The sequence below is a fragment of the Podarcis raffonei genome, chromosome 13, assembly GCF_027172205.1.
Source record: "Podarcis raffonei isolate rPodRaf1 chromosome 13, rPodRaf1.pri, whole genome shotgun sequence".
Classification (NCBI taxonomy): domain Eukaryota; kingdom Metazoa; phylum Chordata; class Lepidosauria; order Squamata; family Lacertidae; genus Podarcis; species Podarcis raffonei.
This window is the reverse complement of record NC_070614.1, coordinates 28,739,088-28,761,402: the sequence shown is the minus strand read 5'-3', so window position 1 is coordinate 28,761,402 and position 22,315 is coordinate 28,739,088. Positions and strand designations below refer to the sequence as shown.

The window sequence follows — 22,315 nt, the reverse complement described above, 5'->3', positions numbered from 1 at the left end:
GGGTGGTGCGCTCCCCCCGCCCTCCTCTTCCGCCAGTGCACATCAGGTCCAAAGTCCGGCAGCAGTGGACTTTGATAATCGTTCATAATATGGTGCCCTGTGCGAGCCCAAAATTGACACCCCCAAATGGATCTTCTCAATTATGGATCCTCTCAATTTTGTGTGCCCCTCCCCCCCGGCTTGGCGCCCTCTGTGTGGGAAGCGCCTGCACCACCCTAAATCCGGCACTGTACATGGAATAAAATAGACTCTGTCAAAGGGTGGGGCTGTCCAAGTCCTATTGATAGTCAAGACAAGACAAGACAACAAAATAGGCTATAGGCGGATCTAAAAGCTGGTAGAAAAAGAATTCCTTTTCTGTGTCTGCCCTTGGCTATTTTGTGGTTGAGAATGTGGATAGCGTTATATTGGGGGGACAGGGACAGAAAGAAATATGACCCCTGCAAATTGTTGTTTCTCACTTGATGGAGTCATTTCGGATCATCTTCCTTCTTTTTAATTTCTGCCTGCCTCAAGGGCTGCCGAAAGCGGCTATCATCACCCAGTCGAAGCTGCTCAAAGTGTCCCATATGTTTCGCATGTGCGGGGTCACTCCTAAGGATATCATCTACCTTCCGCTGCCGATGTACCACTCAGCTGCCCTTCTTCTTGGGACAGGAGGGTGCCTGGAGGTTGGTATGTACAGAATGTTTTTCAGTGAGCTGGCATGAATGGGTGCATAAGGTTTTTTTGTGGGGAGAGGTCAGAATCTGCACTCAGATCCTCAGTCTATGAATATGGATCATATGATCCTCGGGATCCCTTCCAACTCTACAGTCCTATGATTCTGCAAAATCCATCATTGCACATATAGGCACTTTCCTGTTACTAATTGGTGATAATTTCTATGCAGGCAAGTAACAGATGGGCACCCCCCGCCCTTTCGCATTCAGCATAGAAATGTAGTGTGCTGCTGCAGGAGGGATTGACCTCTCTGCTTGGCATGCAGAAAGGGGATAAAGAAAAGGTTTTATCCCTCTCTCATAATGCTAGAACTCGTAGACACGCAACGAAGCTGAATGTTGGAAGATTCAGGGCAGATAAAAGAAAGCACTTAATCGCTCAGTGCATAGTTAAACTTTGGAATTCACTCTCACAGGAGCCAACTTGGGTGGCTACTGTTATAAGAAAAACTGCTCCTTTTTTCCTTATGGGGTATTGAAGAGCCCATACAGAGTCTTTAAGTAGGTTCTCTATCGGTAGGAGAAAATAACAGAAGCCAACCAGAGAATATTGAGAAGCAAAGCAGCTAGGAAGCCTGATCTTTAATAAACAACAGGGTCCCCCACTCCCCCACGCAGGGAGGGAGGAGAGGAACCCAGAACATTGGTGTGCAAGCTCTTATACAGACATTTGAAATTGCCTACCCTGTAGCTCAAGACCACCCCCCAAAACATCATATATTCATCACAGAAAGAGGTGGTCCCCAGCAGAAATTAGAATGTGTTGCTTCTCTCCTGTCTGTCAAGATACCTGATAATGCCTTATCTGATTGCATTTCCTGGGTAGCCTGGCCATTCCTTTGAGATGGTAAATACATAGTTCCTGAATCTCTTACTTCTAGTGACAGTGTGCTCAGCTTAACAGATACTTGCCAGACTGTATTTACAGAGAGGTGTAAGCTCCTACAGTCCAAAGACAGTTAGAAAGCTTTTCCCATTTCCTTCCTCCTTGCAGATAAATATTTGAGGTCAATTTGGGAGAGTCAAAATGGCTTCAGGATTGTCCTCCTGTATGAAGGGAGAGTCCTGTTGTGCGCAGCTCCTTTTGTGGGTTCCCCCTTGAGGCATTTGGTTGGCCACTGTGAGAACAGGATGCTGGACTAGATGGGTCACAGGCCTGATCCAGTTCCTGTGCTTGTAGAAATAGACAACGCAGCACAAATACAGGTTGCTAGGGTTGCCATTGATACGGAAGGGGGGGGTACCTTCTCGGTCCCTCCACCAGCACCAGTGGACCCGAGGCGATGACCTCGACGGCTCCCTAACCCCTCAAACCCCCACACTGTCGCACAAGCACCACACTGCACCCTAGTCCTGTAAATAAAGGACTTCTCTTTCCCTCTCTCTATACGGGCGAAATAAGCCCACCATCTTTCTTACGCTTCCCTCTCGCTCCATTTCTAACGTGGGTAGACCGTGTCAAAATGCATCTCCCATTGACTATAATGGCCGCGCTTTGGCCAATCAGAACCGTGCATTCGCCGTGCAGAGGTAGCTCAGCTAGCTCTGCACGCCTCATTTAACCTCTTGACAAGTTGTTGACAGCTCCCCTGCTGGGAGGACAATGGAACCGAAACTCCTGGACCCTTGAATGTATCAAGAGCTGCAACAATGTATCCATTCACTTCCGACTTTGATTAACAATATGAGAGTGAACTTGAAATAAGCTAAAACTTCTAAAATTCATATAAAATCAACCATAGCACCGATTCCCTTCGTACTGGTGTCAATCGACTCAGCTCCCTCAGGACTCTACGACACCCTACTTGCCTCCATAATCTCCTAAGCGACAAGTCACGTACTCAGGAAGACCCTAATCCTGTCAGATCATTCTGCCAAGCCCTTCCTCCGGGCAATGCCAGGTGGCAGACGATGCATATCTGGACTATTGTTTTATCATCACCGGTACTCAGGAAGTGCTTATCTATGCATATCTCTCACTCTGCACACTACCCCCTCCCTTCCCTGAAATGCTAATGTGTGTAACCCCACCTTTCCGTAACATATTCATGATGTAAGTTGTGAAACCCAACCTTCCCATAATGTATTCATGACGTTTATCGCACTGTATTCTGGGACTTGGAGGGAACTTATAAAAGTTGGTGTCACCCCTTTCTCGCTGTTCAATCTTGCCTTGAACCTGTTGCGCAATAAACCTTGGATCTCCGCATCTTGCTCCTGCGTCCGGCTGAGCTCATTTTCCGCTAGGACCCGCGGACTTAGTCCGACGAGCCGGGAGGCTGAGCAGACTCGCACCCGGAATTTTTCCGTAACATTATGTTTCAAAAATTGAAGATCTGGACACAAAAATTGTTCAAATTTTTTGGGAGGAAAAAAAATGAAATGAATTTTTAGGAAAATCACCCAAAACGACACTGCAGGCATGGGTTGCCATACGTATGGATTTTCCTGGACATTTTTGAGATTTTTGCCCAGACTGCAGTATTCCGGCTATGTCTGGGAAATTCCGGACGAATGGAAATCTGAAATGTGAGAATTTAATTTAGCCATGACGTGTGTGCTGGGTGCAGAGATACACTATTGGCTGCAAAGCCTGCGCTCCTCTCCCACCACTCTTATTTTCTTGAAACAAATATATTGCGAAACGAAACAAAGTTTTGGGGTCAGCACTGAATCTTGTACTGTTAGCTTCTGAACCACATTGTCAGAAATGTCCAAGCGGAGTGCTGAAATAGGGGAATGTGAATGTAGGGCACTGTTTTATTGCAGGTGCATTCCCCATCGTGTTCTCTACGCGATATTAGTGCACTAGTGGATTTATTCTGCTTTTTTGGTTGCTTTGTGACATTTCCCCAATGCTGCCATATTATTGCTGTCTAGGGCAGCAAACTGGGACAACCTCTCCTCTGCCCCAAATATTTGTGGTATGAAAAGTTGAAGGACTTCAGCAGGAAGTTACAAGAGAAGTGCATATACTGGAACCAAAGCAGCACAACTGTCTTATAAAACTTTTGCAGGTCCAAACAGTAATGAAAGCAGAATCACTTTCTTTCTTTCTCCCGCCCTCCCCAAACAGGATGCACAATTGCCTTGAGGTCTAAGTTTTCTGTTACCCATTTCTGGGACGACTGCAGGCGATACGGCGTCACTGTGATCCAATATGTTGGAGAAATGATGCGCTACCTCTGTAATGCACCAAAGGTAAATGAGAGACAGGTTGGGGGGGGGAGGGTGAATGTTGCCAAGAAGCAAAATGGGTTCTCCTGCTCAGTACTGAATCCCTTACAGCAGGTGGGTGCATGCCCACCTGCCGTACACCTGATGCTGCAGAAAGCAGGGAGTTCAATGCTTCTCGGTTTGGATGTGTCAGTCAGTTGCCATGCTTAGTTTTTGGTGAGCCAAAACCCTGCAGAAAGTGTCAGTTGCTGTGATATTTCTGCACTGAATTACAAAGCTATTGAGACCAAAAGGTTTCATGGACCTCTGGGTATAGGGCATTATATAAATTCAATTAATAATAATAATAATAATGGAGGATGATTGTAATTTAAAGTTTGTTTATTTTGGACTCTGCTATACAGCTGCAAATCTAACTTTTAAGTGCATTTTGAGTGCACTATACAAATATGACGCTAGATGGCAATGGTGAGCTTATGGCAAATTCAATATATTTTTGAAAACTTTTTTAAAAAAGCATTTTTGCAGCGTTTTTTTAATATGTGTCTAGTTTCCACCTTTGTTTTACTGTGTCTTGTGTTTCAAATTGTTGTGAATTGCCCCAAAATCATGTGTGATGAGGGTGTGTGATGTAAATCAAATAATCTGAATAAGATAGGATAGACTGGAGTGGAATAGGGAAGCTCTTTAAGTACCTGCAAGATACAGCTTGGACTCATCCACTTTTGCTTGACCCATATTTTGATCATATTGTGCACCAATTAATTTCTCCAGGTTGGATGGAGAGATTTTTTTGTTGTTCTGCAGCCGTGCTTTGCAAAAAAAATATATTGAATCTTATCTGGTGAATTGAAGCTCGGTTAAGCAAAATCTCTCTTCAGATTTTCTGCACATTTAATGAAATTCATTGGGTAGGATCGGATTTTCGCAAGGCACCACCACGGATCAGTGAGAAAAGCTCTCTGACCCGGGGCAATTAACCGGTACACAATATGATCAAACTACGGCTCAGTCAAAAGTGTGGTTGAGCCCTTTGTCCTGTTCTCTACAAGTTGCAGCCTCTCCATTGTATCTTCTGAACCGGCTGAAGTTTCTGAACCGTCTTCCTAGGCAGCCCCACGTTGCAGCAATCTAGTCAGAAACTTACAGGGCATGACAAGGCGTTCTTTTTGTGAAAGTTCGTTAGTGTAACCACTTGGAGCAATTCCTACTCATTGCCAGTGAAATGGCTATCCATACAGCTTATAACCACAGTGATCACCTCAATGTGTTTCTTTGTAGACGGACCGTGACCGAGACCACTGCGTGCGACTGGCAATAGGTAATGGCATGCGTGTGGAAGTCTGGAAGGAGTTCCTGCGTCGATTCAAACCTATACAAATCCACGAATTCTATGGTGCCACAGAGGGGAATGTTGGATTTATTAACTACATCGGGAAGGTTGGAGCCATGGGAAGGACAAACTTCTTCCACAAGGTAATGAGGGCTAAGCAGGAATTTCCACGGTGTGTTGATCACGTATGTCTAAATAAATAATGTCTTATCTTCTTCTTTGGCGATCGCTTGTAGCAGAGTAGGATTGTCTTCCATAAACACAGTTTTAACTGTGAGTCCATAAGTGACTGTGGAGGCCAATTCTGGACCCACACGTCCTTCCACAGTGTTGGGTTGGATTTTTGGAAGACGCCTGTGCATGAATTTGTTTTATGTGTGTAGATCAGTGCACGCTTTGCAATAGGGCTCTGTTCCGATGGCATGAGTAGTCACGATGAACCGGTAGATCCTATCTGCTGCAGCTTTCATCCGCCTTCACAGCCGTTGTAACATACCGCTTGTTATCACCTGCCTGTTCTGCCGTTGAGGACATCTTGGGTCATTCTTTGTCTCACTCGCTGGATCATCACCTTGTGGCGGTGAGCGGGTTTGCACATTCCTATGACCCTTGTGAGCGAAGCCGTTGGGAATCTCGTACTTGCAACAGGGTCACCCAAGGCAGTAAGGTCAAAGGGAAGGAGCTAGACAAAGAATGTCTCATAGAATTCCAAGGTCCCAGTTAAACATCCCCAAACACTCCACTCTAATTGCACACCTCATCTTCTGGTCTCTTAAAGCTGCCTTCAGTTCTCTCTTCAATAGCCACCTTTTCTGTGTAGACTTTGGCCCTATAGTCTAGGAATAACCAAAGTGGTATTCTCCAGATATTGGACTGGATTCCTGACTAGGGCTGAGCGATAGCTGGTTTTCAACATTGTTATATATCGACAGCTAAACAAATAGCGATATACCGATATATCACAGTGTCCGAAATAAGGATGGAACTATGTAGAGGCATTTGCTTCACGGTTTTGCCTTCATCGTGATTTTTGCTGGCACCTGGTCTTGTGATTCGCTGCCTCCTGCATGAGGTGGGGGAGAGTTGAGTTAACAGAGTTAATAGGGGCTGTAGGAATCAGGAGAGGCATTGGCTGGCTTCACTGTTTTGCCCACATTGTGATTTTTGCATAGCACACACACACACACACAATTTGTGGTTTTTTTTGGGGGGGGTGTTATTGGGTTGCTGTTTTTATTTTTATTAGGTATTTTGTTGTTTTATAACTTGATTTTATTCTGTGAACCGCCCTGACACCCCCGGGTGTAGGGTGGTATATAACTTCAATAAATAATAATAATAATATATTGTCAGGTCAAAAATTACAAAGCCAATATCACAATATGGACTTCAAACCAGTTTTGGACAATATATTGATATATCACCTGGCCCTATTCCTGACCATTGGTAATGACAGCTGTGGAGGCCCCCCAATTTGGCCACACCTGCCTTATTCCCCCTTTTCTTTGACTGGTCTTAACTGTCCAGGGGTCCTTCACCATTTTCTTACCTTTATTGTTTGCAGGGATCCTGGCACCATTGGTGCCTTCTTAGTCTTAATCACCTTTTGGCTAGGGATGAGAGACTTTCTTCTGTTCCTTTCCTTTATGGGACCGCCTCTCCTGGTATGCCCCACGGAGAGCCTCAAGGTCCATAAATAACAACACCCTAGTGGTCCCAAGCCCTAAGGAAGTTAGATTGGCTTCAACCAGAGCCAGGGCCTTTTCAACTGGTCTGGTGGAACGCTCTGCCTCATGAGACCAGGGCCCTACAGGATCTGATTTCTTTCCGCAGGGCCTGTAAGACAGAGTTGTTCCGCCTGGCCTTTGGCTTGGAGCCAGTTTGATTCCCTCCCTCCCTCTCTTTCTTTTTTCTTTTCCTTCTCCTCCTGCGATGAGGCTACATTTTAATATTTTAATGTACCATTATTTTAATGTTGTATTTTATTTTTGTTTTTAAGTTGTAATCATTCATCTTGTTTTTATTATTGCTTGTAAGCCGCTCTGAGCCCGGCCTTGGCTGGGGAGGGCGGGGTATTAAAAAAATTATTATTATTATTATTATTATTATTATTATTATTATTATTATTTATTGTTATTCTGGTTCAAGGGCTTCAGCCCCCTCATGTGGTTTTACCCGACTGGAGTGTCCTGTACTGTACTATGATAATGCCTGCTCTTTTCATGGATGGAGGATGGAGAGATATGGGTATTTTTTAAATGGGGGGTGGGGGCTGCTTCTAGAAACCTTTGATCTTTGCCTAGCTGGAATGCAGCCTCGTGTGCAAAGGTAAGAGTCCCACGAGATATTCTGAGATGAGGGCTTTTGTCCTTTGAAGAGTTGTGCAGTAAACAAGAAGCCTTGGAGGTGAAGCTGTTCCTGGCACGTCTGATACAGGGATGGGAAAAATTTCACCCCTTGCCATGTCTGTTTGAGATGCAGGGCTTAAGTAACAGGAGTCCTATGAGAGAGAGAGAGAGAGAGAGAGAGAGAGAGAGAGAGAGAGAGAGAGGAAAATAACCATTGAGCCAAACTTGGCCCTGCATCATGATGTTGCTAAATCATGTTTTGGCACCTGAGACTTCTAAGTGCTTTTTATTTTATTTTGATCAAGCACATTTCACAATAAAGCGTTTCAAAGTGTGCCAGAAAATATTTCCAATTAATACAGTCATACTTCATGTTATGTTTGCTTCATGACATGTTTTTTCAGGTTGCGTCCTGCAGCGACTCAGGAGTACCAGAAAGGGTTACTTCCAGGTTTCGCCACACGTGCATGTGCAGACACGCAAAATGATGTCACGTGCATGCACAGAAGTGGTGAATCGCAACCTGCATGTGTGCAGACGCGTCGCTGCGGATTGCGTTCTATTAATGTTGCGAATGGGCCTCTGGAACGGATCCCGTTCGCAACCAGAGGTACCACTGTATATGAATTTAGCAACAGGAAAATGCCAGCCAATTCAATATGGATGGATCGAGGGTGGGGGGGAGATAATGCAAGACAGCCGCAAAGTTAGCGAACTCTTTTCTCTATTACATTATATCATGTACAGTGGTGCCCCGCAAGACGAATGCCTCGCAAAACGAAAAACGCGCAAGACGAAAGGGTTTTTCCATTTTTGCGTCGCTTCGCAAGACGATTTTCCCTATGGGCTTGCTTTGCAAGACGAAAACGTCTTGCGAGTTTGTTCGCTTTTTTCCTAAAGCCGCTTGAAGAGGCGCAGTTGCAACGGACCGTGCTTCACAAGACGAAAAACATCGCAAGACGAAGAGACTCGTGGAACGAATTAATTTCGTCTTGCGAGGCACCACTGTATTGTAAATGCTGCCATCATAATTCCCTCTATTGCTGATGTTCAGGCTGCCAGTGCCATTGGTTATGTTGCTAAAATGTCACCCCCCACATATAAGAGGGAAGATGTCACTATCTTGAGGAAATGGAGTGCAGTGACTGGAATCCTGAACAGGGAGCAACCCGTGCTGCAACATTTTGTTGCGGATCCTACTTGTCTACACAGTCGTACCTTGGTTTTCAAACAGCTTAGTTCTCAAACATTTTGGCTCCCAAACGACGCAAACCCAGAAGTGACTGTTCTGGTTTGCGAACTATTTCTGGAAGGCGAATATCCAATGGGGCTTCCACAGCTTCTGATTGGAGCTTCCTGCAGCCAATCGGAAGTCGCGCCTTGGTTTCCATTCTGGAACGGATTCTGTTCAACTTCCAAGGTACGGCTGTAGTAATAGTAAACTCAATTTTCTAAGTGTGGTTCCTTCTGAAGCCAAAGTGGCAGTACTCACACAAACAAGGAAGATGTATCAGCAGGTACCCAGGAACTCCAAGGTTTGTAGAAGTACAAAAAAAAAGAGAAACATTTTTTGGGGGGAAAGAGTCCAATGAGGGCTCTGCATACACTTCAGGCAGAGAATTATGACAGGTTGTTTTGAGAGTGGAGTGGGGAGAATCGTAAACCAGCAGGGAGAGGGAATGGAATGGAATGCCCTGAAAAAGGGCATGGCTGGCTGGAGTCCTAAACTTCATGTTGCAACATTTTGCTGGAGCACCTGCTTAGATAAACTAAACTCAAAGAGCAGGTTCCAAAGTCCAGGGCAACTGTGTAAAGTTAATCCATTCAGTCCTGAACTTTGAACTATTTTCAATTGAAAACCTTACAGTGATTTATTACCTCGATTGAAAAGCAAATATATGTGCATAAGGTGACTTAGTTTATTAATCACCCCTCCCAAGAGGAACTCTGGGAACTGTAGTTCTGTGAGTGGTGGCATGCGACTAGGTTCCTCTTAACAAATAATCCCCAGCACTCTCACCAAACTACAATTCCCAGAATTCATGGGGGGGGGGGAGTCATGATAGCTAAAGTGACATAGGCTTGTAGAATGTTCCAAGAGCTTTGCCAGGTGGCATCTTGAGGGATGTTTTTGAGAGAAGGGCAGAAAACGCAGCTTTACCCAACACCGGCCAGAGATGTTGAGCGCACCTTTGCCCAGTTTAGCAGAAGCAGTTACTCTCCCTCTGGCCTCTTGGTTTCAGAAATTAATGCCAACATACCATATTTTTCTGTGTATGACATGCCCCTGTGTATAAGACACTATTTTGGGGGACTCAAAATTAAGAAAATGGGGGAGGATTGACCAGAGTTGTGGAGCTTTTTGGGGGGTGGGGATTGCAGTAAATCACTAACCCAGAAAATCACTCTCATCGCAGAAGCCTGCAAGCATCTGCCCGCTTGCAAACAGCAGCCAGCATTCAAACGCCCAATTGCCACAGTGGCAGCCAATCCACAGCAGCCCTTGCCGCAGCAACCAATCTGCCGCCCAATTAATGCAGCACCAGCCAATCCAAAGCAGCCCTTGCCGCAGCCACCAATCACCCACCAAATTGCCACTGACAAGCTGCAGCACGCGGCTGCAACCAATCACTCATCCCCCCTATGCACTATCGGTGTATAAGACGCACCCCGTTTTTACACCTTATTTTACAGAACGAAAAGTCTTATACATGGGAAAGTACGGTGTTTCACATCTGGCAACCAATATGCCCTTTTGGTTTCAGAAAGTTCATGGGTAGACAAGTCTAAAAAGCGCAGGACACAAACTAAGCTCTCCTACCGCACTCTTTGGGGGAAGTTGGTGTTGCTGGTCGAAGGAGCTCGAGGTGTCTTTGTCCAGATCTGTGCAACCCTCGCTTTCCAGGGGCAGTGCTGAGGAGAGCAGCAGTGCCAAGGAGGAGAAGCCACAGTCCAGGTGCCAAGGACCTGGCTCTGGCCTGGGGGCCACTGGTTATCTTTGCTTGAGGTCAATGATCCTAGCTGTGGTTCCAGGGCGTTGGACTCAATGACCCTTTGGGTCCCTTCTTGTAGTTCTATGGTTCCATAAAATGCTTTATGATCCTGGTGTTATAACATGCTTGCCTTGAATTTACGCCTTATCATCTCATGCTTTCCTTTCTGCTGTTCCCCTTCAGAAACTGGCAAAATTCGAACTGATTCAATATAATGTTGACCAGGATGAGCCGGTGAGGGATGAGAAAGGATATTGCATCCCAGTGGCCACAGGTAATAAAACAAGCGTACATTTACATCCACACCATAGGTTTAAAGCACTCATGCCACTTTAAAAGCCATGGCTTGCTCCCAAAGAATCGCGGGAACTGTGGTTTTGCAAGGGTGCTGAGAACTGTAGCTCTGTATGGGGTCTCCTAACATCTCTCAGCATTCTTGACTTCAGAATTTTGGTTTCTCACTTCAGCATGCGTGTGTGTTTGGGTCCAGCATCACATACAAGCACTAATTTTACATATGAATTGCACAGTCCACAAAACTCTTAGGCGCATTACAGGAATATTTTTTTTTTTAAAGATTGTCTATAGAATTTCTGGAATGTCTTTTTCCCAAGAGAACTCAAGGTGAATTATAAATGATTAAATATAAAATACGTGGGGATACTTTTGAAAGTGATCCGGAAACTACAATTAATCCAGAATGCTGCAGCTACACTGGTGACAGGGAGTGGCTGCTGAGGCCATATAACACCGGTCCCGAAAGACCTACATTGGCTCCCAGTATGTTTCCGAACACAATTCAAAGTGTTGGTGCTGACCTTTAATGCCCTAAACAGCCTCGGCCCAGTATACCTGAAGGAGCGTCTCCACCCTTATCGCTCAGCCTGGACACTGAGGTCCTTCTTCAAGGGTCTTCTGGTGGTTCCCTCACTGCGAGAAGTAAGGTTACAGGGAACCAGGCAGAGAGCCTTCTTGGTAGTGGCACCTGCCCTGTGGAATGCCCTCCCATCAGATGTCAAGGAAATAAACAACTATCTGACTTTTAGAAGAAATCTGAAGGCAGCCCTGTTTAGGGAAGTTTTCAATGTTTGATGTTTTATCGTGTTTTTAATATTCTGCTGGGAGCCGCCCAGAGTGGCTGGGGAAAACCAGCTAGATGGGTGGGGTATAAATAAATTATATATAAATTAATAATAATATTCTGAACCAACTCAGAAACAAATGAAGATTTAAAGAGTTTTGTTCTTTTTAAGGAACTGTCCAGTTTATTTTAAGACCAGTAATGTTCCAAAGGGGTAAAAGCACTTTTGTGTATGCACTATACTTTTAAAGAACATTCAAAATGCATTCTTTCCCTAAAATAATTCTGGGTATTGTAGTTAGTTGGGGGATGCAGGGAATGGTAGCTCCGTGAGGGGTAAACTTCAAGGGGAAGGCATGCAAAGCTACCTTTTCCATTCAGCTCCTGTACTCTAAAAACATTGTCCTTTATGAGTGAAATTATTTAGAGTAGTCTGATCCAGTCAATTTCACCACTCTATTGATTTGTTATGGGGCATGGGGAAATAGAACAGAATTACAAAGGTTCTCCTTCCTTCCCTTCCAAGGCGAGACAGGATTACTGGTGGCCAAGATCACTAGCCATACCCCATTCTCTGGCTACGCAGGAGACCGACAGAAGTCGGAGAAGAAGATTCTCCGTGATGTTTTTACCAAAGGAGACTGCTACTTCAACAGTGGTGACCTCCTGATGCAAGACCATGATGGCTTTCTATATTTTCAGGACCGGGTAGGAGACACTTTCCGGTGAGTCCCACCTCTCCAGGTGGGGTGGGATCTGCTGCACTTGATCTGCCGAGGTTGCAGTTTCAGATGATATACACCGTATTTTTCCGTGTATAAGACGCCCCCATGTCTAAGATGCCCCCTTTTTGGGGGGGACTCCAAATTAAGAAAACACCCCTCAGCACTACCCGTGTATGAGACGAGCCCCAATTTTAAACCCAATTTTTTGGTTAAAAACCCCTAGTCTTATACACAGAAAAATACGGTATATCTGTTGTTGGCATTATGCCAGGTATAGCATATAACACAGTGCAAATTTATGCAAGGTATATTTAGAAGCAGGGGTAGTACTGAAATGTCTCGGGGACAGGCTCCTGACACAAGCCTGCATGAGATTTGCATTTGCTCATTTATATTCATAGATGGAAATTTCTGCATGGCTGCGGTCTCACTGCCCCTTTGCTTTGCAATATACCCGGCAGCCCTCAAAGCAAATGGTTGAGGGGAAAACAACAGGAGATCTGGCTGTCGGTGCAAACAGACCCACAATTAGATTTTCAGGGTTTGTCCTTGCCTCTGTTTGCCCCGCTTTTGCCTGCTTCTACCCCTTGCAGAAACTCGATCTTTAGCACCAAATGCAACTGGATTTTCCATGATTGCTGTTTATTCCAATTTATCACTAAAGAGTGGGTTTTCCAGGGGGGAATGACAGGGCAAAGGCAAAATCACTCCAACCCATGCCCAGAAAGCATGGCACAAGTGGAAAACTGCTGAGCCCTGTGCTTTCAAGTGGAAGTGTGGACAAGCCCTTAGCAAACACCTCAGGAAGAAAGATGACAGAAACACATGTACTGTAAATGTCCTTATTGTGTACAGAGATCATTCGTATTGTGATGTTGAAAGGAGGCATGAAAACAAGCAATGTGCCAGGAAGTTTCTGGTTTTGCTCTGCAATGAACACTGTCAGATTGTTGCTGAGACCCACACCTCATGTAAGGCCCCATTGCCGATTCTGGTAGCATCCTTAGTGGGGTAGGAGAGCTGAAAAGAATGCCAGTATATTTCACATCTGGCAACCAATGAACCCCTTTGGTTTCAGATAGTACATGGGTAGACAAATCTAAAATGCCTGGGACACAAATTTTCACGGCCCTCTAGCAGCTATTACCAGAGGTAATGTATTTAGCGTTAGCAAAATACACACCAGGAGATTTATTTTGGTCAGAATCGAGTATAAACTTCCAGAGTGAACATTAAATATATTACTTCTGGTAAATGAGCCTCCGCAGCCACAAGAGGGCTGTGGAAATTTGGGTCCTGGCTTTTTAGACTCTCCTGCCCATGACAGAAGTCAGAGAAGGAGATTCTCCGGGATGTTTTTACCAAAGGAGACTGCTACTTCAACAGTGGTGATCTCCTGATGCAAGACCATGATGGCTTTCTATATTTTCAGGACCGGGTAGGAGACACTTTCCGGTGAGTCCCACCTCTCCAGGTGGGGTGGGATCTGCTGCCTTGGTCTCGCGGAGTGTGAGGTTGCAGTTTCAGATGATATATACCGTATTTTTCCGTGTATAAGACGCCCCCATGTCTAAGATGCCCCCTTTTGGGGGGGGCCTCCAAATTAAGAAAAAACCCCTCAGCACTACCCATGTATGAGACGAGCCCCAATTTTAAACCCAATTTTTTGGTTAAAAAATCCTAGTCTTATACACAGAAAAATACGGTATATCTGTTGTTGGCATTATGGCAGGTATAGCATATAACACAGTGCAAATCTATGCAAGGTATATTTAGAAGCAGGGGTAGTACTGAAATGTCTCGGGGACAGGCCCCTGACACAAGCCTGCATGAGATTTGCATTTGCTCATTTATATTCATAGATGCAAATTTCTGCTTAGCTGCAGTCTCACTGCCCCTTTGCTTTGCAATATACCCTGCAGCTCTCAAAGCAAATGGTTGAGGGGGAAACAACAGATCTGGCTGTTGGTGCAAAAAGACCCACAATTTGATTCTCAGGGTTTGTCCTTGCCTCCGTTTGCCCCACTTCTGCCCCCTTCCACTCCTTATGGAAACTCGATCTTTAGCACCAAATGCAACTGGATTTTCCACGATTGCTGTTTGTTCCGATTTATCACTAAAGAGTGGGTTTTCCAGGGGGAAATGACATGGCAAAGGCAAAATCACTCAAACCCATGCCCAGAAAGCATGGATTTCTGGTTCTGATCTGCAATGAACACTGTCAGATTTGTTGCTGAGACCCACACCTCATGTGAAAGCCCCACTGTTGATCCTGGGAGCCTCCTTAGTGGGGTAGGAGAGCTGAAAAGAATGCCAATATATTTCACATCTGGCAACCAATGCACTCCTTTGGTTTCAGATAGTACATGGGTAGACAAATCTAAAATGCCTGGGACACAAATTTTCACAGCCCTCTAGCAACTATGGTGGCTTGGTTACCAGAAGTAATGTATTTAGCATTAGCAAAATACACACCAGGAGATTTAGTTTGGTCAGAATCGAGTATAAACTTCCAGAGTGAACATTAAATATATTACTTCTGGTAAATGAGCCTCCGCAGCCACAAGAGGGCTGTGGAAATTTGGGTCCTGGATTTTTGACTCATCTGCCCATGTCATATCTGAAACCAAAGGGGCACATTGGTTGCTGGATGTGAATTCCCCACCCCCACCCCAGCTCTCCTACCCCACTACCTGGTCCTATTCTTCCTCCTTCTCGCTGTTGCTGCTTGCTCTCTTGCTGACTCTGAGCTAGCAGAAGGTGTAGGAAGAAGCAAGGATGTGTGCCTGCTTTGGTTTATTCCACTGTTTTATTATGGGGCTTAAATGGACAGACACTGAGGGGTGAGCACACAGGAGTGTGCCAACTCTGCCCCCACCTTCCTGCCACCCTCCACAGATTTAAAGACTGTGGCACAATATTGTACACAAAGCACTTTGAACACTCAAGAGCGGGAAAGAAATGCTGTGGTAGTTGCTCTTAACATAATAGGCATGCTCTTCTCCCCAGATGGTAACTCTTCCCCTCTCTCTGCAGCTGGAAAGGGGAGAATGTGGCCACCACGGAGGTTGAGACGACCTTGGCAATGCTGGAGTTGGTTCAGGAAGCCAGTGTCTATGGAGTGCCGGTGCCAGGTGGGTCCTGAAGTGCCATTCTTAAATGCAACTTTGGGCAGCCAGAGTTAGCATCTGTGGCAGCAGAAGATCTGCTCCACAGCAGCAGGCTAAGGGAAGAGGTATTGAGGATAGTCCATTGTACCCGCCATCTTTGGACACTGGCACCATTTCCAGTCATGGTTTGAAGTGCCTGTGAGTCCCACGGTCTATAGAGCACAAGGTGTCTAAACCAGAGGTGGGGAACCTATGCTGCCCCAAATGTCACTGGACTCCAGCTCCTATCTGCCCTGGAAGGTATGGCCGGCAGCTCGCCTCTGCTCCCCCTCCACTGAAAAAATGTCCTTCACCCACAATGCTTCCACACTGGGCATTCATTGTGGAATAGCCGCACTTCGTTCTCTCTCCTTATGGTGGATCTGCAGAATGCGCTGAACGGAGATTTAGAATCGCAGAGTTGGAAAGGACCCCAGCGGTCATCTAGTCCAAACCTCTGCAATGCAGGAATCACAGTTAGATCCGTTAGGTCAACAGTGTTTATTTCGAAATGCTGCTTTATTTTTATATGCTGCTTCTCCACTGAAGAGATACAAGACAGTGAATGTAATATGCAACACTTTCACATCGATAGATTGCATCAGCTTGTAACACGAACAGAAAACCTGCCCTGGCCACAAACTATACCACTTCTTCTTCCTTTTCCTAATGGCCCTTCTCCCTTTCTATTAGTCCCACATTAATACCGTCAGTGGTGCAAAGAGTGCAAGAGAAGCTGGAAGGCATGTCTCTGGTGACATGTGTAAAATGTGTTTTGCTAGCTACAGTGGGAAGGAAAGCTGGAAAAAACACACAACTGGCAACTAATGGGCCCCTTTGGTTTCAGATAGCACATGGGTAGAGAAATCTACGAAGCCTGCAACACGAATTTTCACGGCCCTCTAGCGGCTATGATGGCTCATTTCCCCAAAGCAACATTAACATGTTTTATTATTTACTGCTGAAGGAGGGTCCATTTGCACATCAGGGTGCAGGACAAATGTCTGCAACTGTTGCACGTCTAGAGCAGTTAGTTGTGACAAGTGAAACACCAGGACACAAGCACTTTTTTTTAATGTGATAAGTTTTATATTGCAGTTTCCTGCAACAACATCCTCTTGTTTGTTCCCTGTCCAGCTTCCATTTTTCTTTCAAATCTCAGAAAATCTGACTTAAAAACAAATAAGAAAATTCCATAGAATAGCTGTGCAATTTTCCCCAGGTGTAGATGGCCTGTAATGCTGCTGTTCTACCGGGTTATGGCTTGCATAGATTGTTGTAGCCATTTCCTGGCTTATGCCACTCTCCAGTGGGTGCCCAGTCCTAGAAGATATCAAATAGCAAAGCACTCCCCAGCAGGGACAGGGTTGCAGATGGAGCACAGTGGAAACAAACCAAGGTCAAGCATGGAGAGTCAGCCAAGGTCCAAGGTATAAACCAGAAGCAACATCAGGCAACAATCCAAGGCTAATAGCGCAGGGAGTTCAGGCAAGCTGCAGGAACAAGAATCAGGAGCCGGAGACCTGTGCTGTTGCGTGGCGAGTTCCCGTCCCCCCCAAGTGGAAATAATGACACACGACACAATTATTAAGGTTAATGGGCTAAAAAAGGCCACAGCTTTATTGGTTACAGGTGATGAGTGGTATTGGCTTAGGCATTCGTCCTAACCGCCTATATCTGACTTCAGCCCGTCCGCTTGAAGTCCGGGAAGGGTTAACCAACAGTAGAGGGAGTCCTGCTGAGGCACATCAACTAGGAACTCCCCCAGGGTCACCGATAGGGGGCGTGCCTTAGGCCCTCACCTCCCCAGGCTTCGGACAGGGCCACACACCCCGGAATCCTTTACCGGACTACCCTTCAATATGCGGGGCAGGTGATGGCATTACCTCCCCTCTTCCATCTACAGAAATATACCAATGCCTAACCGCCAATACCTGGAAAGTTATGACAGTTGCTATGAGGTAGGCGAAAACCAAGTGGCTGGTGCCAATTTGCCAAGTGGAAAAATTCCTACCAGGCCCCTCAATGGCAACCAACCAAGGTCCATAGCAAGGTCAAAGAACAAAACCTTATAGGGTGGGAGGGTGGGAAAACCAAACAGCGGATGAGCGGCAAAGAGGGAGATCCCCGGCCGCGTCCTGCCTTTATAGGGCAGGCCACGCCCCCTGAACCAGCCGATTGGCCTAACAGGGGGTGACGCGGCTCACAATCCCCCCCAATCATGTGGGGGCTGGCCTCCACCCACCGCGCGCGTGGTGGGGCCGTGAAGCCCGCAACCTCACCTCCTCCGAAGGGCAGAAGTGGCTTTTCCAGCAACTGAAAGGCTCAGGAGACTCTTTACTCATGAGCTGTGTGTTGACTCTGAGTCTGTAGCAGATTTGCATTTAGGGGAGCGAGACTGGTTCGCCCGCACTGGGCGCTGAATCAAGACGGTGCCTGTAGGGGACACCACAACAATGACAAACAACAGAAGCGGAGAGGTGAAGGGGTGCCAAATTTTTATGTCACACACATGCTACGTCATTGCTCTTCAGCCACAGACCTGGATCTTACACACACACACAAATTTTCTGTTTTACGATTTAAAATACTCATTTATACATCCTTGACATACCAATGACTTCCCTTCTTCTCTTTCCATGGTTCATTTTACATATCATAAATTCCTGCATATTTTACAGAAACTATACCATTCAGTATTCCATTATTACATGCATCATAACTTATTTACACTGTTGAATTTATCTTAATGCTGCCAGTGTTTTCAGGTGTACACAGTTATTTCCCATATATTCAGTAAAAGTTTTCCAGTCTTCTCTAAATGTATGTTCTTCTTCTTCTCTTCTTTTTTATGTCTGCAAGCTGCGCATATTCTGTCAACTTAAGTTGCCACTCTTCTTTAGTTGGAACTTTGCTCATTTTCCATTTTTGGGCTAACGAAACATGGGCCGCAGTAGTGGCCTACATAAATAACCTTTTTTGACACCTGGGAATTTCAGTCTGAATTATCCCCAACAGAAAGGACTCTGGGGGTTTTTTTCTTGGGGGGGGGAGTACTTTTAAACATATTTTTCAGTCTGTTATGGATCATTTCCCAATACACTTTTACCCTTTTACAAGTCCACCAGGTATGCAAAAATGTTCCCTCAGACCCAGATCTTTCAATGCTGGTGTTCTTGAGGACTGGGGTGGTGGTGGCTCCCACTCTTCCTTTGATACCACCAAGGGTTTTTCAGCAGGCCTTCCCTGAGAAGATCCCTCAAGGGGATCCTCAGTGCTAGTTCTAAGAGACCCTGCGTGCTCCTCAAAGTCCTTGGAGTTCACCCTCTGAGGACTCTACATTTACCAGGTCAGGGCTAGGCATGGCAGTAGAACCATTTCCTTCTCTATTGTCTATTTCCTCTCTAGGAATTAATTCTACTGCTTTAATCCTGAGATGGTGAACCTGCAGCCCTCCAGATTCTATTGGACTCTAACCCATCAGCCCCAGTCAGCATGGCCAGTGATCAGGGATGACAGGAGCAGCAGCCCAACAACATATGGAGATCCACAGGGCCCCCTGCCCCTACTTTAGCCCTCTTTTTTAACACTGCCTTTGGATCCTTTCTTTTTCTCCCTCCGCACACAAAAATAATTGTGTGTGTGTGTGAAGTGCAGTGGGGGCAGGGAGACATAGTATTTCACCCTTTCTCACACAAAGAATGGTCCCAGTGAAAACTGTCCCCCTCCAACATTTGGGGCAGAGGAAATGAAGGCTGCACACTTGGCCACAGAGTGTTAGTTTTCTGGAAGCAGAGCTCTACTTCCGCTTCTAATTTAAGACAGAACAGCTGTGATGGAGATGCTGTCACATCTGGAAGCCCCCCTAGAAGAAGCCCCCATTGGGGCTGTCTTTTATCCTCGTTTGTGTGCAACGTGTGGCTCCACCCTTAAAACATTCCTCTTTTTGGTTTGTTCCAGGACACGAAGGAAAGATTGGGATGGCATCCATATGCCTGAAGGATGGGCAGCCCTTTGATGGGAAGGAGGTGTATGCCCATGCCAAGGACTGCTTGCCAAACTATGCTATACCTCGCTTCATTCGCATCCGGGTAAGGTGCTGCTCTGTTGCATCACTCTTTAGTCTGTATTATTAATGCTGTTAGCTGTCAGGAGTGAGCCATCAGTAAATCACATGGGGTAGGTGAAGTTAACTCTTTGGTACAAAAAACAGGATCTGCGCAGGAGTGCCAGGCCTAATAAGCACACCAACTCTTCTTCAGTAGGTCTTGCCTCCATGAGGCAGTGGCGGAGAATGAAGGTCCCTGCCTTCCCACAGCTGTCTATGTCACCTCCTCTTCCAGCAAGCAATATGAGACTGCGCCTGCATGCCTGTCTCTGCTCCTCCCACTTCATGCCTCTCCTGGTTCTGAGATACTAGTGAGGAAAGGAACGGGTCGCAGCAGGAGGGGGAGACACCTATGCTTCTTCACTAGTCTGTCCCATCTCTGCTTCTTGGCCTCCCTCCTCTCCTGCTTCTGCTTCTGCCTCTGATTCCGGACTTCTCTCTGCCGCTGCCTCTTCCTGCTCACTAAACCCTGTTACCTGTTAGCTCTCAAGAAGCGGGAGAGTTAGGAGGCAGCCAGAGTGTTGCTAGGCAATCAGCAGATAAGCAGAGGACTGAGAGTGTGTCGAGTGGAAGGGGGAAGGCCAGCCTCTCAGTCCCCATTCTGGGAGAATGGATAAGGTCAGAGGACAACGGATGGGCAAGAGGGGAAGGGCTGGAATTTAACGTCCTTCCTGCTGTGAAAGGGGCGGAGATTCAGACTGACCAACTATCGTCAATGCGAGCAGACGAGAAGCCGTGCTCTGGATGTGTTTTTTATAAATAAACGTAACATAAAACTGTCAGAGAGTCATTACTTCTTATGAGGGCTTGCTTGCCTGCCTGAGATGATTACAGGTGGGGCTTTATTCATGCTTCTGTACTCACCCCAGTGCCCTTTCTCACACAGGACATGCTGGAGACCACAGGCACCTTTAAGCAGCTCAAAAGTCAACTGGTGAAGGAAGGATTTGACCCTGTCATCATCAGGGACCCTCTCTTCTTCCTAGATGACTTGGAAAAAAGTTACGTGCCAATGACTCAGCAGATCTTCAGTGCCATTGCAGAGAAGAAACTGAAGCTGTGAACGCCTCTTTAGCTATCCTTAGTAGCACAGGAAACCTAAGAGCAACTAGAGCACTGAACACTTTGGTCTGGGAAGGGCATGCATGCATCTCCATGAATTCTTGAGAATCCTGCACAAGTTAGTTTGGAGGACCTTTTTTTTTTAAAGGAGTGCCTGGTTTCTTTTCCCCTGTAGACTTTGTCCTTCTGTGTTCACACAACACACTTGCTCTGCAATGTATATATTGCAAACTACATACATGAGGCTGCCACCGGGGTCCTCTGCTCCCTACCCACTGGAATGTTTTTTGCGTGTTATCACACATTTGCATGTAGCTGTGCACACATGTACAAATGTGGTCCAGGGATTAATGTTAACCTGTGCAGGAAGCAATCTTCGCCAGTTGCCACTTTTGTGTTTGTTGCAGGGAGATATCTGTGTGTCATTTGCAGAGATCTTCCAGGCAATATGTTTGTGGAGCATTCATCCCACCCTATTCGTTTTCGCAAAGTTTGTGCAGACATTGCATCAAACAATTGCTATTCTGCAGTTTCCAGTGCATTTCACTGTCACTTCCCTTACCAAAAGTTCAGGATTTGTGTTTGTTTGTTTGAAGCATGCTTACTGCACAAGATAATCAAATCTGCTTTAATTGCACAACCTCAATTTGCTGGAATAGGATGGAATCCCACCCACAAAATAGCTACAGTCTGGAATCGGCCACAATTGATGGCAACACATTTAAATGCTGCCACTTAAATTCAGGTGAACCAGCCTCAGAAAGCACAGTGTGGTCTTCATGCTTCTAGGCTGGAACCTCATGAGCCCCTCACATGGAGGAAACATCACGTTGTCTTCTCATTAGTTTTTGTTTTCCTTTTGTATTTTTATGTTGTGAACCACCTTGTGAACTTTGAATGGATTTAATAAATAATATTAATGATACGACCAGATCATTGCGCATCTGGAACAACAAAAGAACTAGGATCGGTGCTTCATTTCAGTAGGGTTCCAGACATGGCATGGTCTTGGAATGTGGTCCAAAAGTGATGGTTTTCCAGAGATGCTGGAAAAGGCCACTGTCATCTCAGAGCATTCTGAGTCAGTGCACAGAGGATTTCAGCCACACCCAGTCATCGGTAGATAGAGCAAGATAGATATAGGATGGGTGTAAAAACATAGGCTGGAGGCCTTTAGGAAGATAGGGCAGGGGGATGAAGGAATATACTGAAAGGAGGACTGGATGATTTTTTTTCTGGGGGTGTACATATGACAGGAGCTGTAGCTGGGGCTGCTGCACTGAGCTGGAGCTTGCAAGGAGCAGATCAGAAGCTGCTTTATACCAAATCAGACAACTGGTCCATCTAGCTCAGTATTGCCTACCATACACAGACTGCAGGAGCTGTCCAGGGTTTTGGGCAGGTGTCTCTCACAGCCCTATATCTGGAGATTCTGGGGATTAAACCTGAGGCCTTCTGTATGTAAGGCTCTGCCACTGCACTACAGCCCTTGACCTAGCCATAACCAGATGTACATATATGCAATGTTCACAGAGGGCAGCATTTGGCCTGCACATATGTCAGGATGCTGTCAGCGGCTCCTGGCTGGTTGCCCAGGAAAGTACAAAGACAAGGGAA

The 22,315-nt window shown here is 45.9% G+C and overlaps 1 protein-coding gene across 1 annotated transcript in view; it reads left to right on the top strand.

The window, feature by feature from the left end:
* Positions 1–21,647, top strand: part of LOC128399450 (long-chain fatty acid transport protein 2-like) — a 29,470-nt gene extending 7,823 nt beyond the window's left edge. Inside the window, exons 3-10 of the mRNA XM_053360927.1 lie at positions 517–675; positions 3,799–3,923; positions 5,181–5,375; positions 10,757–10,847; positions 12,181–12,379; positions 15,416–15,513; positions 19,489–19,619; positions 20,523–21,647. Of these exons, the coding sequence (XP_053216902.1) occupies positions 517–675; positions 3,799–3,923; positions 5,181–5,375; positions 10,757–10,847; positions 12,181–12,379; positions 15,416–15,513; positions 19,489–19,619; positions 20,523–20,699 (1,175 nt within the window). The 3' untranslated portion in view covers positions 20,700–21,647. The remainder of the gene's footprint in view (positions 1–516; positions 676–3,798; positions 3,924–5,180; positions 5,376–10,756; positions 10,848–12,180; positions 12,380–15,415; positions 15,514–19,488; positions 19,620–20,522) is intronic.
* The last annotated feature ends 668 nt before the right edge of the window (positions 21,648–22,315 follow it).